The 19,719-nt window shown below is 39.1% G+C and overlaps 1 protein-coding gene across 2 annotated transcripts in view; it reads right to left on the bottom strand.

Moving 5' to 3' along the window:
- Nucleotides 1–567: 567 nt before the first annotated feature.
- Nucleotides 568–19,719, bottom strand: part of LOC104526404 (ras GTPase-activating protein 3) — a 97,244-nt gene continuing 78,092 nt past the window's right edge. The window contains exons 11-24 of one of the 2 annotated variants that reach the window (XM_029085419.1): nucleotides 19,597–19,711; nucleotides 18,657–18,731; nucleotides 18,013–18,136; nucleotides 16,754–16,860; nucleotides 16,032–16,109; nucleotides 14,997–15,074; nucleotides 14,363–14,436; nucleotides 13,309–13,356; nucleotides 10,536–10,642; nucleotides 9,509–9,591; nucleotides 5,842–6,053; nucleotides 4,950–5,053; nucleotides 2,990–3,173; nucleotides 568–2,408 (exon numbers count right to left, since the gene is read on the bottom strand). In XM_029085419.1, coding sequence (XP_028941252.1) covers nucleotides 2,333–2,408; nucleotides 2,990–3,173; nucleotides 4,950–5,053; nucleotides 5,842–6,053; nucleotides 9,509–9,591; nucleotides 10,536–10,642; nucleotides 13,309–13,356; nucleotides 14,363–14,436; nucleotides 14,997–15,074; nucleotides 16,032–16,109; nucleotides 16,754–16,860; nucleotides 18,013–18,136; nucleotides 18,657–18,731; nucleotides 19,597–19,711 — 1,465 coding nt within the window. In that variant the 3' untranslated portion in view covers nucleotides 568–2,332. The remainder of the gene's footprint in view (nucleotides 2,409–2,989; nucleotides 3,174–4,949; nucleotides 5,054–5,841; nucleotides 6,054–9,508; nucleotides 9,592–10,535; nucleotides 10,643–13,308; nucleotides 13,357–14,362; nucleotides 14,437–14,996; nucleotides 15,075–16,031; nucleotides 16,110–16,753; nucleotides 16,861–18,012; nucleotides 18,137–18,656; nucleotides 18,732–19,596; nucleotides 19,712–19,719) is intronic. The other variant, XM_010169846.1, reaches the window with a different exon arrangement.

Raw genomic sequence — 19,719 nt, 5'->3', positions numbered from 1 at the left:
TGAGTGCAGCTTGTCACACAACGCCTCAGAGCCAAACCTAAATCCACAGGAGCATCCGGAGAGGACTGGTAAGCTCCAGAACACTGACTTGCACAAACCTCAGGAAGTCCAAGGTTCTGCCACAGAACAGGTCCTGTTCAGAAAGGTGCTGATTCCACAGGGTCATGAGTCAATCTACATGCAGTGCCGTGCTCTCAACTCCTTCCTCCTGTCCTTTCAACATGGACTCACCTCTCCTGGCAGCAGCAACATCTGTGTAATAACACAAGGAACCAGTTCAAAAGGCTGATCTAGCTGAGCAATAACCACTTTCTTCGCAAGAGGAGTTTGTGGCTGGCTGAGGTGCCCACTCTGGTTCACTGCAGAGTCCCATGGGTGCAATGCTGACCCAAAAACAGGGGTGGGAATGGGAGGAAGAGTGTGGATGGGACTCAGCAGCCTCAGAGGAGATTGATTTACACTCACAAGGATCTCCATTCATGGTCCAACTCTGAACAGTGGATGCTGTGCCAACAGGCACCCCTGGTGACCACTGTGAATCTAAACAGACTCCAAATGAGCGTACGGTTTTCAGAAATAAAACGTTCTTTTTAATTGGCAGGTAGAACACACATTACAGGTCATTAGTATTTTATAAACAATATTAAGTTACAAATACATGTTAAAAATTGCAGTTCATGGCAGCTAAAAGCTTGGAGTCCAAAATGCATCTCTGCAATGCTTCATTACTTCCCTTTCCCCAGTCTGCTGGGGAAGACCATTTATCATCTACTAGGAGGTGTTCTACTATATACTCAAACAAAAGAAAACCTCATTCCTAAGAGCATCACTAACAAACAGAGGCATTCAAAGTACTTCAGCCATCTTAAATCATGTCAGATGCAACAAAGACACAGTTAAGAGTTACTCTGTAACATTTTAAGCAAAAATACAGATATCTTCACATTAAACTGATAGTTCAATGTTTTCTGTTCCAATTCAGCTTAAAACCAACACTAGCTTCTACCCCACAGAAGCTTAAAGTCCATCATGCAGGCTTCCATGCCATCAAAGCTAGATGTTTGTAAATCAGACCCTTACACAGAGGAACGTTACGGTGTACGACTAAACAGCATACATAAATATATATCTTATATTTAGCAGATCTTTATTCCCCTCCTTAATGACTTTTGTTGGTATTAGTGAGATACACAGCTCATTCCATTTTCACTACACTCAGAATATTAACAAGTTACTATTATGTGTGTTAATATACTAAATATCCTTTAAACAATTCTCTTTAAAAAAGTATTTAAAAACATTTTTTGAAAAGTAGAAATCTATTTTCCAGAAAAGCAAGTGGTACTAGGATAGCATGGACTCCAGTGCTTAAACATCCTTTCAGAGAAAACCCATCTTGACCGTTTTTGTGCCTGGGAGTCAGTATGTCTCAGCTGCCAGACTCGTATTCTATTTATCCTTCTTGCTGTGGTGGTGAAAGGTCATCAAAATCAGCTTACCTTGCCGTTCAGTTGGCAGACTTTCAAAGATTACCTTTCACTGGACTGCATGAGAGACATGTAACTTTGACATTTCTTTCTTACTCATATTTATGAGAGTCAGTTTTATTATACTGCTGAGGTTGCATCTTCAAAACCATTCTGCTGAATTGTGTCTGGAGAAATGACTTTGTATCTCAAAAATATCAAGAGTACCATTCAGATCTGAACTTCTATTAAAAAAACTGTGCACATTTAGCAAAAATTATGCTGCTGTAAAAACAAAAGGCCTGCTCCTTGGCCTGCTCAGAATACAAGCTACAACGCAAGAGGTTACATCAGAGGGTTTTTTCTCTGCTTCTTTTCTAAATGCAGGCATTAAAAGTAAAGTGTTACTAAGCTTTTCCTAAGAGAGCACACAGGGGTGTGACATAATATACATCAATCAGGAACAAAAACCAGTAACAAACAACCATTCTAGAAAATGCTGCATATTAGCAGCATGCTTGGTTTCCGAAACATAAGGAATTGCATTGGAGTTGTCAAGATGAAGTCCACACACCTCGATCATTGAACTGATCACTAGATTCCAAGAAACCAAGGCAAATTTAAAAATACACATGACAACAACTGCCTAGAAGGCAGAGTTTTATCATCTGGTAATAATCAGATGAATAAAGTGCATAGCAACTATTATAACAGTTTCTTGAAAAGAGAATACATTTAGCAAGTCTCAAAGTTTGTAAGCTTGACACTTATCCATACATTTTGCTACATGTGTGGCTTCCCTTTTATTTTGCTGTTTAGCTTCACTGATCGACCCTTCAGCACTGTCCTGTGATTTCCTTTGCACTTCATATGGAATGTGCTGAGATCTCTGACTGCTGCCTGATGTACGTCTGGAAGCTCTTGTCACCAATGGGATGTTCTCTAAAATAAAAGGGAAAAAAAAAAAAAAAAGGAAAAAGTACTATACATAAAATTTTCTCTCAGGACATCAAAATGCCAGAACAGAAAGTGACCAGACAAAACCTTTTCCCCAAGTTGGATTTTCAAAGCTGCAGTTGTAATGATAATACTGCATCTTACTTGAACTGATGGAAATGATCCACCTTTTTGTCAGTCATGCACAGAATGCTCCTTTATCTACACGTACACACAATACAGTCATGTGGCTGTATCAGCCACTCTAAAAGAAGCTGGTAAATATATGTATCTTCTGCTATTTACTGCTCATTCCATGAGCACAGGTTCAAAATTTAAAAATGAAAAAAGACCAAAAAAACCCCCAAACCTCACACTTATTTTAATGAATGAAAGTGAATTAAGAAATAAGCATTTTAAAACTCCTTCAGTCCTTTAAAGTACTGTGGTATTAATCCTAAGTCACAATCTTTGTATGTATTTGCAGGATCATTTTTGAACATGAATATGGTGAAGGTCAGGACATAAGCAAGGGAAACATCATTTCCCAGGACTGTTCTACTGTTAGGACAACCCATTATACTTACTGGCTTCCATATTTTGTCTTCTTAAATTTATCCCTCTTATATTGAGCGTGCTCTTGCTCTAGAGTTGCAACACCTTCAATAACCAGCTTTAGTGTTTTATACGTCTCCTTAGGGTCATCAATGATGAATGTAGAATATTCTTCCTCTTCAGGTCCATCATACACAGATTTGCTGCCACACGCCTCTGGGGAAAATAAAATAAGTATAGGAATAAGTATCAGGCAGGCAGGGGAAAAAAGCAAGGCAAGCAGACTAAAAAGACTCAGTCCAGGGTTCATACAGTTCCTTGGTTTGGTTCCATATGACCATCACAGAACTGTAGCTGACAGCAACAGCAGAAGGATCAGTTCCCTATCCTTTTGCTGGGCTGGTGGTAGGCACTGAGGCTGTCCCATGCCTGTTCCCTCCTCCTCGTCTTGTAAGGAAAGGGCAGCAAGCCCGGCAGCTGCTCCTGGCTTGGTGCGAAGCTGTCCTTGGTTGCACAGGCAATGCTTTCATCTCAGCTACCACCAGCAGTACCCCACGCACACACTTTGGGAACTCTGCCACTGTGCTGCAGGGCTGGCCTGCACAAAGTCAAGTATACACTTGTCAGAAGGACAGGTTCCATCCCTAAGCAGCAGCTCAGCAGCAAGTACGGCACTGCACAACAGACTGAATTCAAAACAATTACAGGTTGAAGCAGTCACAGAAGAAGTTTTACCACATTGCCCCTGAAAGATTCATACATCAAGCATAAGCAAAATGTCACGGCTACTGCCTGGCTGCCTGCTTAAGGACATAAGCTAGCAAGGGGCAAGTCATGCTACCTCCTTATCCTAGCAGGGAGCCTTCCTGGCTAAGAGATCAGGACACTGATCACATGCAAACATCTGCAACACATTCATTGTGTGATCTAGTTCTGCACTGTAGCCAAGTGTATTAGAAGGGGAGAGAGGACACCTCACTCTGTCTCTGTTTTTCCCTAGCTTTCCAGCTTTACTGCTGTCCCAGTCTCAGCTTTCGAGTTTCCTTCCCCTTGCTGCACAGAGAGCCGCGTCCTTTTCCCCGGCACTGAAACTCGACGCTGGCTTCGGCACTGAGGATTCGGAACAGGGGAGAGCCGGGCATTGGTTCAGACAGCTCGGAAGTGGCGGGGATCTTAAGTCTGCAACGGCGCGGTGGCCAGGAATGGATTAAAGTGCTTTCCAACCTGTGTGTTTGACACCACTGGCTTATCTCATATTATAAAATAAAGTCCTATTTAAAGATCAGCGCCACAGTGAAGGCTTCCCTGCCACTCCCTGTGCTAAACTGGGATTTCAAGTCTGGCATCATGTACACCGGATACTTTTCTTGGCATGCCTACTACTAACTTCCTCTGCTGTCTCTTCTTTTATCCCTCATGTCACATCTCTGTTCTCCTCAGCTCCTGAGGGTTTCCCAGCCCAAACTTCACTGTTCAACATTTCACAGACATCCACAGGCCATCTTTAGCTGATAATTCCAAAAGAGCCTTCCCGAGGAAGCCATCTGTATCCAGCCTGTTCTTGGGATCTGAACTGGGGAATGCGCACGTGACTTCTGGTAACACAAAACCATGTTCCACTGAATCCTCAACTTTGCTGGTGCTTCTTTTCAGGATCAGTAAACTTCTGGCTTAGTGCACACTCCGATTTGTAAATTCAAAGCATCCAAGCAATGTTCTGTGCCTACGCTATTTTAGGATACTGTGGTTAAGACCGTATTTCAAACAACTGCTTATTACACACAGAACTTTTGGACAGACTATGAGACTGACACTGCACCAAAAATAATTCACACAACTGCCTCAAGACAGCAGAAGGGGAAGCAAGTTAAATAACGGCCACTGTGTTCTAGGATGTGATTCACAAGGCTGGCCTAGCTAGAACATACAATTTTTCCCAGGTATTTTTGCCTTGCTAAGTGTATTGAAGATGCAACCATCTTTCATCCTCACCTTGCATTTTCTCCAATTTTGCCATATAGAGGTTGAAAAGAGAGTAGATGCGCTCAGTTTCTCTATCTCCATCTATATCCAGTTGTATATTTGCTGGCAGGCCTCTGCAAGGCATAAGGAAAAGAGGTTGAAGTTATACGCTAAACAGTGTATTATGGCACAAAAAGCATTTAACAAGGATGATGAAAGTAAGAGTGAGTACTCATGAAAGCCAACAGATTGTATGTAATGGAGCTCAAAACTTCCTATTCTTCCCAAGAGAAAAGGTAGACAAGTGCAAACTTCTTTATGCCTACATTTATCCAGTGTGCTTTCACTCTAACTTGAGAGAGGACTGTATTGGTATCCAGACCTTTTGGTGAATTAGTCCGCTGTAACCAGACGGAGGAGCCAAAGCACTAAACTCCCAGCCGTCCAGATCTTAGATATTCTGAGACTACCACTACAGGATTGCTGCTTCTCTCATTTTAGATGAAATTAGTTTCCTACGAACCAGACAGTACCTCTTCATTTTACAGAGAGCATGAGTGAGCCCCTTAGAAAAAGATCAGTTTAGAATTAAATCTAGAAGCAGGTAACTGTTTCAGGAATTTACAAACAAGACGCTGAAGGGATTTCTGACATTTTTACTAATGACAGGTGATCAGAACCAAAGTATCTTATCTGACAGTCAACTCCTATTAATGTCTTGAACTCTAAAAATGTCAACATTTTGATTAAGATATGCAGATAGTGACAGTATCAGAAAAAACAATAGAGATGGCCTTTGAAAACAGCACGATGCCTGTGTACCTGCCAGATCTTCTTGGTAACTGCATACCTGCAAGCCACGCTGCAGAGATGCACATACCCTGGGCAATACCTAAACCAACAGCACGTTACCAATCCTTACCCTGTGCAGGGTGTGCAGCCAGGAGTATTATCTGCAGTAGCTTTACAGCAAAGCCAGTGGCCATTAAGATAGGCAGAGGGATGGTAGACCGTGAGGCGCTTCTTGTTGCATTGGCTAACTTTGGTGAGGATATCAATCCAGTCCTTGGCCTCCACACAATTATTTGCTTGGATATATAGGACTCTTCTTTCAGGCTGGATCACCTGGAACATCTGCAAATAAGGAAATAAATCACAGAATAAACCACCAGAATGAGGCAGTGAATATAAGACTGGGCTCGGATTGATGATTTATTAAAGCAAAACCAGAGCATACTAAAAGAATGTACCAATAAATACATTTCAACACAAAACCAAGCAGCAACTGTTCCCTTAGAACAACAAGACCTTTCACTTGGTACAAGAAATAAGATACTGTTCCTGTAGGAGATGATTTACAAACAGCTAATATCAACTTGCTGGTTGGGCCTCAACAAGATTTGTTGTCAGCCTCAGGGATGCAATTTTAGTAATGCTGCAGCTCCAAGTTTTGGAAGGCTGACAGAGGGTCCCAACGCAGGGCATACACAAGCTGAAAAGAAGTGTTGGTCAGCAGGGGTCAGAAAAGAGAAAAACAAGAGTTTGGATCAAGCCTCAGTGACAGCTTCGCTTTAGTACTGCCACCCCTCTAGTCTCTTCAACACCTATTTCAGCATGATTCTTTCCTTTCAGTAAATTCCACACTCCAGCAGCCAACTAGAGCTGCTATTAGCAAATCACAGCAATACAGTTTCTCTTTAATCACCACAGGGTGATTCAAATAATTACACATTAATTCTGCATTATAGTTTGGGCACTGAAAATATAAACTAGAGCTCTCCTGCCTCTTCAAAACAGCTTGCAACCTCAAGTGACACAATTGCGTTTATTTTCCTCCTCTTGAAGAGGCAAGTTTCTGATGCACGGCCTTATTGCTTGATTATACTGATCATGCACTGAAGACAACTAAGCTCAAGTTAGTGATCTTAACTGCAAATTTTAGAAAATGACAACCATCTTAATTTCCTCTAGCTTCTGCAAATACTTAATTTTAATGGGTTTTCTTCTCTCTCTCTCAAGTATTCCTAAATTATCCTTCCTCCTCTACTTCTTCATTTGATTATTCAAACCATTAGACATACACACATTCCATATCATGTGGAATATTATTTTCCAAACAGCTGGTTTCTCTGTGCTATTTTAAAAAGAAAAACAAAGAGGCACCAAAAACCCCACCAACCCACCCCTCCCCAGAAATCCCACCAAAATTGAAATTCACTTTTGTCTATTACAAGGATGTGAAACATTGGCCTGAATTCTACACCTAGGTGGTCAGGAGAATACTGCAGACAGGTACCAGCCACAATCTCTTCTTCCCCTGTGACACTTTCAGGTGCATAACCTGAGAAGTAGCTTGCAAATATACTTGCTAATTTGAATGAACAGGTTCTTTTCATTACAATGTCTCACCTGACAGGAAAGGGAAAGCTCCAACAGTCATTTCCCTGGATTTAGTATCCTTATAGAAATCAGACAATAATTAGAAAGGCACAACACACAACAGCAGCGTAGGAGCTGCTAGTGTCGTCAGTCCAGCACTGCCAAAATACACCCCAAAGTGGGTATTTTAACAGAGTCCTTTTAACAAAACTTTTCAGGGCATAAACTGGCAATTTGCATCTGGGGAATGGGGAAGGAAGGAACAAGGAAGACAGGAACGTGCAGCTCAACCCTCTGATAACACAGAACTACAGGGAGAAGAATTTTAATGTCCTGCTGGGGTAAATGAAGCCCTCTGCTTTACAACAAAGGAACAGATTTAAGGAGCATGGCTTTGTGTAAGGGGATACCAACCTAAGCGAACTAACATGTGGCAACTGTTACTGAGAAGCCCAGAACCAAGCCAAGAATTTCAACAGGTTGCAAGACCTTTACACTACCGAAACCACCAACCAGTTGCTTCTCAAACAACATAGGAGACCTGAGCGGTACTTAAAGCCAACCTCCACAGCCCGCAAACTGTGCTCAAGGAAGATGAAGGCTACTGGCCTTATGTCCAGACAGACAGATTTATCAGGAGTGAGGAAGAGAGACTTGGTGCAATTCAGAGCACAGATACATAGAGAGTATTTACAGAAAATGTGGATCTTCAATCATGCTTAGCACCCATGATGGAATATCCATCACAAATACATCTGCTGTGGTGTTTTGACATTTCTCTTCTTGCTGCAGTATTCTATTCATGTGTGGCAAGATAAATAGGAATATATTAGCACACGAAGGTGATAATGGTATTTTCTGCTGCTTATGGAAAGACTCTGAACTTTACTTTCCAGAATGGATGTAGTCACCTTCATTTCCTAGGTAATACTGAATTTAATCAACCAAAATAGCACATAGTTTCTCTGTTAACAACAAAGGGATTTTTTTCCTATAATAAATCTTTACAATAAAGGGATCTTTTGGATGCATTCTAACCCAGTAGACTCAGCATAAGTTAAAGACTGCTGTCACTGGAAAGTTGATCAGAATTATATCTCGGTTCCTCTCCACACACAGTAAGTTTTATCTCAACTGTGTGGCTACTTTTAGTTCAATCAAGTTATTTTGCAGAGTACAGCTGGCAACAGTACACTGCATGTTACAGCTGCCTCCTGACAGTTTGAAGCTTGGTTACTTTCACCTATGTAATTAATGTGAGTTTTAAACACCAGAGCCAGAGAAGTACAACCAAATAATACCTGAAACAGGGAAAATACCGAGGAGTCCAGCATTATATTTCACTTTAACAAAGTGCTGTCTGAGGAATCTAGTAACTAGAGCAGGTTTGAGCACTGCCCTGAATGGTGTCCACAAGAACTGTAGATGGCAGGAAAGACTTAAAGGCAGAAGAGCTGAAAGTCACAACCATTTAAGTGTATAAAGATGTCTGTAGTACATACATGTTTAGAACTTGAAAACACTGAGCTGTTTTTTTTTGTTTATTTTTAAATAAAACTTTTTAAAGACTGTACTCAACTTTACAGGCAGAAGAGTATGAAAAAGGCTCCCAACATCAACTAAACTGATCATATCTAAGACCTCTGCTTACACAATGGATGGTATGTCTCACATACTGAAGTTGGCAGTAGTGTTCCATGCACAAGAAATGCAGCTGTATTTTATTTCCTAATGTGGCAATTAAAATGCTAACTGATACTGGCACAGGGCAGAAGTTGTTCTGGCACATGACCTAACCCAAATATACATGCACTTTCATTAACCAACAAAGAAAACTTGACAGCTAAGAAAGAAGATGTGACCCTTCACAGTTACAAGCAGTCAGTTCCTCCCCAACAGAGAGGTCTGACAGAAAGGGCAAGGACTCGATTATCTTACCTGTGTCTGACATTACGTAGCCCAGACAACTGATCAGCAGCGGTCAGTACTGAGTGTGCTGCAGATCACGAAACCCAAGGACTGCTGACTAGGCTGTTAAGAATCTGAATGGCTGTACTTTTGGAAACTCGTGCTACTATATACAGAACAAGCAGCTGTGGTTGTACATCTTCCAACAGAAACTCAAGCCAGGTTACAAAAGGGAAAAAGGCGATTAGGCTGGTGGATCTGGACCAGCCTAACAAGTAAACTAATGAAGATGACCTACTTACATTTTTCATTTTAAACGATTCCTCCTCCAGTCTTTCCACTGCCAGAATGTTTTCAATTGGAATGCTACACAGAGGGTGATCACCTGCAGAACACACACACACAGATACTGAGTAACTTATTCATAACTCAACTTCACCCTCTGCTGTTATTCTAAGGGCTGATTCCATTCCTTTGAAGATCATTTTGATTGCACATTAAAAAAAATCTTTTGCTCAGGAGGGATTTACTAGCATGGTCCTGAAGTACTATCTTAAATTAATTTCTGTTTTCAGCTGCACTCTGTTATGCTAACAAACCTCCTAGAAACCAACTGCTGCAGCAGGACACAGTGTATTTCCTGAGAAGGTGACAATGAAAGAAATCATTCCTGTCAGCTCAAATGAACTAGGTTGATGGTGTTGCTGAAGATCTCAAAGTTGAGTGTGAAATTATGACTGGCATGATCTGAGCATGTTTCCTTATCTCTCTGACTCCCTATGTATTTATATAATGGAAGGAAGTGGCATTTGTTGTGTACTACTGAACAGACAAACATTTTGTAAAAAGCAAAATCTTTGATCTTAGGCAACATAAGTGAACACATTTTTGCAAGTTCAAAGCTTGCAGGCAAATCCCTGCCTATTGCAGCTAGTTGTGCCAATGCTACAGAATTTATGAGAACAAGCTGAGATGCATCTGAGAATGTTCAATACAAAATTGCAGCATAAGGTATTTGTATCCTGAATTTTGTTTCCTTGGCCAATCTACTAGGTAACTGTGAAACCTACAGATGATGTTTATAACTGATATTAAGATAAATATTATCAACTATTCTGCTAATTTACAGGGTACTGTGCTATCCAAGAAGCTTCTCTAACAGTCAGTACAGACAAACTAAAAAAAGGGCAAGAACATAAAGGCTGACAGACTTGCCTGCATCTGTGCCTTCTACAGTTACAGACCTAGATGTCAGTGTTCTGTTCTTACACAATCCTTACTTTAATCTTTGCTTTAATGTATCAAAAAAGACTGGCAAACCTTTGTTACCTTTGCTTTTCTGATAGGTAAACTCATGGTTTGTCAAGCGAAACCATCTCTTCTTGAAGTTTTTCATACCAAATCGTTTCCTTCCCTGTGCTCTCTTGATCATGAACCTAGCAAACAGAACAACAGTTGTTACAATACACCAGATTTTAGATATACATGCATATAAATATATGGATACATATACAATATGTATTTATGTACATAGATTTACACATATATACATACATACACACATATACGTGATTGCACTTGTGAAGTTTTAGGAGGGGACACAATGTTTTCTAATTATTGAGGCCTTGTTTTGACAAGGAAAGGTAAGTCACATTTGGATAGGTTTAGTGCACCTGTTAGTTGAGCCTGTCCTTCTTCCAGACCTAGATAAGGGGCAAGCTGTGTAGCTTGACCTGTAGTCCACATAGGGGCTCTAGTTGGCTGGCTTGTGCTCTTCCTTGGTTAGCATGGCTCTGCTAAGCTTGACCTGTTAACTTTACAAGCTTTTTTTATCATTTTTTTTTAAAGCTGTGAGAAAGCTGAAAAGGTTTAGAGTGTTTAATAACTAAAAGGCAGGTGTAAGGCCTCTGGAGCACAGGGACTGTACCTTTACATGCTTTAGTCACTCTCAAGCTCTAGAAACAAAATCAGGATGTTCCACAACTCCATTTGCAATTGCAAATTGATGCTGCAATTGGAAATATGTTTTCGATAACATACAAAGCAATCTGATAGCTGAAAGCTAGAACCTCCTGCACTGCCTTTTTTGGCAGAGGAGGGGGGTTCATTTAGTGAGTTGTCAGCTTTAATTCATTTTAAACTTGAATTAGCTTACGAGAAACTGTGATGCATCCAGCACTTTCCTAAACACTAAATCAATCCAAAAGCTTCAAGGTGACTTTGGAAAGCCTGGTGACTTCATACTGCTCAGTATCACTTTTGGTGGAAAAAAAAGTGTATGCATATGCAGTAGAGCTACTCTACACATTAGATTAACTACTGTGAAAAACACAGAACTGTACAATGGAGCCCGTAAAAACTACTTACTACAGAGTAGTTTTTATCAAGCAGGAAGGCACCAAACAGCACAAAGAGCACACAGAGAGAACAGCGAATTATTTGGTCAAAGATTTTCAATAGCGGAGCTAAAACACTTAGAACAGCTAATGCTGTTTCTTGCTTCTGGTATTGTCAGTCAGAAACTACAATGCATCCAACCGAACTGTAGGTCTGTTTAATGCTTAAACAGAAACTCAAGGTCCTTCAGATTTTAACTGTTTCATAACCAGTTGGGCTGGTGCCTGCCCCCCATTCCAAGTGGTGTGGGCAAAAGCTGACAAGGACTCTGTACAGCAACAGATTTTTATTTTTTTTAAACCAGTTATAGTTACACACCTCTCTCATTCTTAAAATGGTCAGACAGTTATTGTCTCGGTCCTTATTCTTGGATTACTTGAGATATATTTAATAAAACCATATGATACAGGTCACCACAAGGCCCACTGGCCATAGTCTTCATATTTCAAAGTTAAGCAATTTCAAGGGAAGAGCAGGCATCCTTGGGCTGGACAGTATGTTCTCCAAGCCAGTTTCTCTTCCTTCTGATGCCAACGCTTAAAATGTGACTTAAAACTGCAAAATCCTACAGAGCTGTCTTTGAAAAATGCAAACTCCATACTGCAGAGCTAAGAGCACACTTCTAATTAAATTCTTCATAGCTGACATAGCCAAGAGAAGAATGTGCTTTTATTTCCACAGACAGGTGACAAGCATTCAAAGCCACAAAAGTTAAGGGCAATTTAAAGGATTTCTTTGTTTCTAACATTTGCAGGATGTATGAGAAGTTGGAGCAAAAGGTCAGAAGCACAAAGGCCAAAAAAAGACTAATATGAAACCCATTTCAGTGCTGGGTGGTTGGAGATATTGTTTCTTCTCATGTTTATGGTAGAACTAATTTTGGATCTGCCCTAGCCTTGCTTGGAAGCCTCAGTATGCCCCTTTCACCTACAAGAACAGCAGGACCAGTTCTCCTTTTGACTCTCTTCCTTTGGAATGAGCCACAGTCAGCTATTAAGCAGCAATGGCATGACCAATGCCAGCAAACCCAAGTGCCAGTGACTAATCTTTGGTACTGTACATTCATTCAGAAGTACATACGCTATAGCTTTCCATCTAGATACTCTTAACAGAAGCAAAGATAGATTAAAAAACCAAAAGCAAACAAAAACATTGCAAAGGCAAACAGAAACCCCACTAACCAGCCAATCAATCTGGAGAAGAATCAAATCAAAGGCTGTGAATATTCCCACCCACTCCCCATGATATAACATGGCAATAAGGCAACATGTCAGGAAAAATAGCCAGCTGAAGGCCAATTCTTAACCTTGAGAACAATTTACGTGAATGCTACTTAAGAGGTACCTAGAAAATGTATGGCCACTTCTTAATCACTTTCAGTGAGTTCACTGGGATAGATACACTGAATATTAAGCAAATCTCAGTGCTTCTTGGAGCCCCTGCCTACAGATAAAAGTCCTTTTTTCTCTATTTACAGAAGTTTTTTATTTTAAGGAAGGAAAAAAAAAGAAAACAAAAAAAAAGCTAGTCAACATCAAGAAACAGATAACAAAATGTTCTCTGCTGGGTTTACACAGGCATTTCAGGATTGTTAAACAGAGTACTTCCTCCCCGAAGTTCAGTCAGACAAGTCTATCGTTGCAGAGGAAGGACATGCTGTCAGCCAGAAGCTACAGCAAAGCACCAACTGCCCCTACCATCTTACCTGCATGAACTATTACCATCAACTTTCTTTATTGTTAGTTTAAGAGTCCTTACAACAGCAGCCACAGGCCAAGCAAGAAAAGACAGAAAAAAATCAGACAGGAGCAAAATAAAGACAGAGGCAGAAAAAATAATGTTTTAAAGTTAGAGGGAAAATGTTACAAACTATACATTTATTTCCAAAACCAAAAGAATGATAAATGTACAGAATTAAAATAGACAAGCTTGCTTCTAGGGAGAGATGCTCATCAGAAGAGTGAAGTGAACTGCAGAGGTTAACTGGAACGTGTAGTCATGTTTTCACTGAAAACCTAATTTTTGCATGACTTAGAGCTACCATGAAAGCTTACTTTCAAGCAGCAGTTCAGCTTACTGAGCTCTAACAGGAAGAATCTGGATTTTTTGCTTTCTTTGTCCCAGGTCAAAGAAGCTGTTTCTACAGTGCTTGCAGATGATCTTAACAACTCAGTTTTGTAACACAAAAAATGTCAACCATTAGTCTCTAGAACTAATATGGTATATGAAACATGCTTCCAAAAAAAGGAAAGATACTAAAACCAGAAACCGTTCCAAGTGCATAACAAATTTTCTTCAAAATGGCCATGATAATGATTAGCTTATGGATCTTACAAATTTGCAAAAGCAAATTCCATTTGCAGGCTTTGCCCTCACTAAGATATTCAGTATCTGCCTTTATAGCAGAATTTTACAGCTTTTGATCACTGGAGTTAAGAAGAAAAAAAAAAAAAAAACAACTTGATTTTAACATAATGCCGATTTAAGTTTATTTTGCGTTAGCTGTGCTAATTAAGTTCTACAGGCTTCTTTTTTCTCCATTTATTTCAAAACATACTTAAATAAAGATGTTTAAATCAAATGGGAAGATGTTAAAATCAGCTATAGCAGCCACAAAGAGAAGAAACAGCAACAAAAGGAATCTTCCTACATTCTTCTCTGAACACATGGATGGAACAGGGGTGGCAGAAAAAGAGATAGCTGCCTTGGAATGGTAGCAAGCACACAAGTAGAGGGTTTTGTTGCACATGCACGCTTACCCTTCTTTAAGCAATATAGGCTGCTCTATGCTCTTGTGATCTCTCCTTCCCGAAGATGAAATTAAATCTAGAAACTAAAAAGTGAACAAAAAGCATCGATAAAAATGACAGTACCACACTACCCAAATTAAATTCTTTAACATTTGTACAGCACAGAGCTACAAGAAAATATTGTAAAAGTAGTTAAACAGAAGGTAATGGCAGAGCCTGAAGAATTTGCAAGGTTTCCTGGGTTGTAAATTAAAAATAGTGCAAATGCTCTTAAGCAGAAAAATTGCAGATGACCAACATTTTTTGTGCTTCTCCTTTGTTATACGTACCTTTCACTTCCTTTCAGACTAAGCAATTTTCATTACAGATCTGCAGCATCCTATGAACCATGCGCATGTCACAAGCTCTAAGCAGTAGCTTGTTAATCCAATCTAACTATTAAGTAGAAGTAGATACAAAGAAATTCTACTATAGACATGCACGTAATTTGATGCAAGCTTCTTGAATATTCCAGTTATCAGGAGTCTGCTTTTTCCAGCAGAGGCTTCCTGGTTTACAAATAGTATAGATTATATTCTGGGATATCGAGCATCAGCTTCAACAACACGGTAGCATTTTCAGCACATTCCCATGCATTACTTACATTTTTTACTGCATCTGCATATTTCTGCTCATTAAAATAGTCATAAAACGTAGCCATGTAGGATTCCTTGAAATTGGCCTGAAATACAAAGCCAAAGCCATGCATATCATAATACAATTTATACAGAAAATATTATTGTTAACAGCAGTAGATCATAAGGCAAGCCACCCCAGATAAGAGGGTTTTTCTTCTGGCCAGGGGTAAAATAAGCAAAGCACTACTTTCACCTTGTACAGCACACATTCAGTAGTACCAAATTTTTATTTCAAAAAGGTAGCAGAATGCATTTCAAATGTTCAGTTACTACAGTTAACAATGTATTCTTCAAAAGCATCAAGGATCTGCTTTGGCTTTGAAACTTGGTCCTAAAAGAAGCTGACAAAGTGTGTGAGAAGGAACTCTACTGTCTTGAAGGATTCATAACTGAGGTACAGAGTCATCTATAGCTGCCTTTGTGACTCCTAATGAGACCACCAGTGACCCCAAATTATCACCAGATATAGCAGTGTGGTGCCTTGGAAACGCAAGTGTTAGCTCGATCAAACATCCAGTGCACAGCCTTCTAGATTTAATCTCAACACTGATGGGCATAAAAATGAAATTATATGAAAAGAAAAGCATAGTCCTTCCCCTTACTGGGCAAGTCTTCTCAGTCAAGCTTTAAAATGGTGAAACTATCTGTAAAGAAAGCCCTGTAGAGCTGCTCTCATGTACTGGAGGCAAGTAGAGAACTTCACAGGTTTTCCTTATCACTATCATTCTTCGAGAAGGAAGGAATGAAAAGCCCTGGAACAGACTTCTAGGTTGGTCACACAATTTTGCTTTACTGAAATCTAGTTCAGATTAAGACAGATTTGGTTTTCCTGTAAGCATGAGAGGCTTATAATCAAAGCAAACATAACCAGTTTTGCGTAAGCCTGGTGCAACTGAAGCATTTTAAAGGCTTAATTACAATGAGTGATAAAAGATTAAAAAAAAAGAAAAAAGAAAATCACTTTCCTAAATTAAGCCTTTAAATGAAAATGGCATACTTACAGATTTAGATTTTGATAAGCTGCCTAGTGTTTGAATGGTTTTAGAGATAAGTGTCAAAGTCCGAGAAGTCTGAGGATCCTAGGAAGAGAACAATATTATAAGGACTAGCTATTTAAAATATGGAATAGAGGAAGCTAAACTGCATTTCTTATTTCACTGGCAGAAAAGTAACACAAAATTAGAGAAGACGCAATAAAACGCTAGAGGAAAAAAGCAGCTTTTTTTAAAGGTTTTTGACTCTTAAGCCACCATGCTTCATAGCTTCCCTATTGCTCTTCAGAGAATCAAAGGTAATCACTTGCAAAACAAAACCAGAGATTTCTATCTTGAAGGCTGTCCAGGCCCTCCCCACTCCCAATAAGAGCAATTATTAAAAGTCTTGGACAAGTTGCTCAGTATCCAAAACATTTCCAACACTGCTGACAATCAACCCAGCATTAATGTAAAGCGGCAAAAATGAAGCAGAGACCATCTTCCCCGCAGCAGCTCAGACCATCTACCTCGTTTGTCCTTAGATTTCACTGTTCCTCCCATACCTCCCAGCTTCTTCATGTACACAGTCATTCAACATATTCTTCATATCCAAGACAGGCACCGCAGATCTTTGAACTAACAAAGGTACTTCTAAAGGCTATTACAAGAACTGAAGAAAGAATCTTGACAGACAGACTATGGTGAGAGAACCGTATACATAGCTAGAAAAAAACTGATACAGTACTTACTGGATGGTGTGGTGTAAGCTGAAAGAGGTTTGGAGAAAGAATGGCAGGAGCAAAGAATCTCAGGAAAATAAAGCTGCTAACAGCTGTATACCTCACATCTAGGTCACCTATTAAAAAAAAAAGACCTCTAACTCAGCATTTCAATAATCCTTCCTTAAAAACCTTCTGAAATTATCAGAATGCCTTCAGAAAGCTAACTCAAGCACGTGCTGGAAATGTGTACGTTTGTGAGTTACAGGATTAACTGATGATGAAGGATTTGGAGCCAGAGAGTGACTGGCATAAACTAAGGAAATGCCAATGACAGCCTTTTAAAAAGAAGTACGCTCACTACATAGGCTACAAGGAGAGCAGCATTCACTTTTCCACCATACATGGAATTTCATACAAACATGTGCTATTCCACCTATGCAACTGAAGTATGTTGAGTAACTTACATAGTTTATGAAACGTTCAGCACAGAGGCCAACTCTCAGTTATCTAGTTACAGCCCTCAGCACAAGTGCTGTACAGACTCCTAATGTATCTATTCCAGTTGGTAATTACAGAAAACACATTTTTTAAATTTATTTTTGCAGAAAATAAAGAGCATGATAGCACAATCAGTGGCTTTCTGCTTGAGTCTCTCTGCTATAAAGTGACTGTTTAAAAGCTGAACTTGTATTACTCTAAAACTTACTGGCTTCCCTTCATGAAAACACATAGGTTGTTTGTTTTGCACAATTCCAGTTTTACATTGCCTGTTCATTCTCACAGAGCCACAACAACTAGGAGGGAGCGAAAAGAATTCTCTCTTGACAGCTAGAAAAACCTTTGCAGCACATGGACCTCCGAGGGCAATGAGCTTGCAATGACTCCAATAATTTATAGATTGGCCTTCATTACAGTTTGATGTATGAGCAGAAAATAATTCAGTTGCATGGAGTCTGCAGAATAAGCTATTACAAAAACCCAAACATTCGAAAACTGAGCATACTTTGCAGGTATTGAAACCATAAACACATACCATCATAATATTCTTTTTAAATGCTGTTTTCCTTTGAAAGATATTTAAGGAAAACTCACACAATCATTAAAAGTCATATTCTTTTTGGGATGAATAATCTAGGAAAAACCAGCATCAATACACCCTCCAAATGGTATTTTGGATAAGCTGCTGTTCAACTACTAAATCCACCACGGCTCACGCAGACTGCTGGACAAAGCCTACATTTAAAAGCTATCCGTGATGTAAAAGAAAACAATATATAGAAACTCACCTTGAAAACGTTTGGCAGCAGATTCTCTCAGTGAAAAGAAAATATCGCACATCACTGTAGGGCAGCTCACACCAGATTTTGTAATTACAGTAAAAATGCGATCAACATATTGCCTCAGATTTTCCTGCAAAATGCAATGATTATGGCAAAATTAGCATCATTTTCTGTTGTGGAAAGTGACGTTATTCCTGGTTTTATTCATAAAGGCATCATTAAAGATTCTCACTTTCAACATTAGGTACTTGCAAAACAATCTCATACTCGATGATACGCTCTTTGGTAAATGCTCATATTCAGGTACAAGAGTAAAAATGTTACTCCTATCAAAAACAAACACCAAGTGATACAGCTGCATGGCATATTGTTCTTTTTCGTAGCACCATTTTCTATGTCATCAGTAGAGCCACAGGCTAAGTTATCCTTGTTCTCAAGGGCTAAGGGAGAAGTGAATAGCATTCTACAGATATTGTATTTATAATATAACGTAAAGCTGTTGTAAAATAATTATAACAGTTTGCAGTGTTAAGAAAGCTTCCAATGTATTCTAATGAATGTCAAAATTATCTGCAATATCAAACATCTGAGGACCTCAGTTAAATTTGATAGTATAAATACAGATAATATCTTCAAAATCTAATGCATACCCTGTTATTTTCCAGGTTTTCACCATCTTTTAATTTCACAGGATCAATTTCACAAGGTTTATGGACCTGGCAGATCTACAAAAAAATACAGCGAACAATTAATACATCAGTTTACCTTCAAGTAGAAAAAGTTATGTAAAAAGCATAATATGTTTCTCTGTTGGGGTAAAGGGCAAAAGCCAACTTTATCGATTGTAGGTTTTTTTCTTGACAAAGCATCAAAGGTAAATTACATGTGATCTTTGTTTTTTTCCAAACACTAGCATTAATTTGTTCTACCCTTTCCTTCAACTGAAATGAAAAATTTTTATTTAGACTCTCTCAGGCACAGTTGTTCAAGAAAAGCCCTATTTTGCCAACAGAGTCAACTTTGAAAGTATATATATATATTCTTTAAAAACTTGTCATTTTTTTATGAAACATTAAAACATCAGCTGAAAAAATTGTCAAATCATTTAAAGGAAGCCTGCGGACCGAAAGTATTGCCCAATTACTGCATTAAAATACCCACATCCACCATTCTGCACAGGATAGATAATAAACCATTGTTACAATACATGCATCACATACACAGTTATCTAAGAATAATTTTTTTCTTTTTTACCCATCCACTTGATGAAGTGTATTACTTATAGCATCCCAGCAGGTTTCTGCTACTACTTTATTAATTTCTCAGGAACAATAAATGTTAGATTTTATAAAACAGAGTAATTTATTTAAATAAATGGAAACTTTCCTTTCCTTTAATACAATCCAACTGTTTTTGAATTGGGTGACTCAGCTGTGGCTAAACTAACACACAGGATTTTAACATAAAAACAGGCTCTTAAGTATTATTCCTACAAAGCCATCTTAAAATAGGAAGGAATAAACAGTATCTGCTCCCTGAAGGCCTTTTACAGTGACATTTTATCAAATAAACAGTCTAAACTGCTCTTACCTCATCTATAATTGGCTTTAGTGTAACTTGCAGATAATGCATCCCTGCCAGTTTCATTGTCTCGTCAATGCACTTGGAAGTTAACGAGTTTCCTCTGAAAATGGTGTTTGGATCTCTGGAAGT

This window comes from Antrostomus carolinensis, unplaced genomic scaffold (genome assembly GCF_000700745.2).
Source record: "Antrostomus carolinensis isolate BGI_N321 unplaced genomic scaffold, ASM70074v2 scaffold8136, whole genome shotgun sequence".
In the NCBI taxonomy this organism is placed as follows: domain Eukaryota; kingdom Metazoa; phylum Chordata; class Aves; order Caprimulgiformes; family Caprimulgidae; genus Antrostomus; species Antrostomus carolinensis.
Note: the sequence above shows the minus strand (reverse complement) of the source record. Positions and strands in the feature narration are given on the sequence as shown.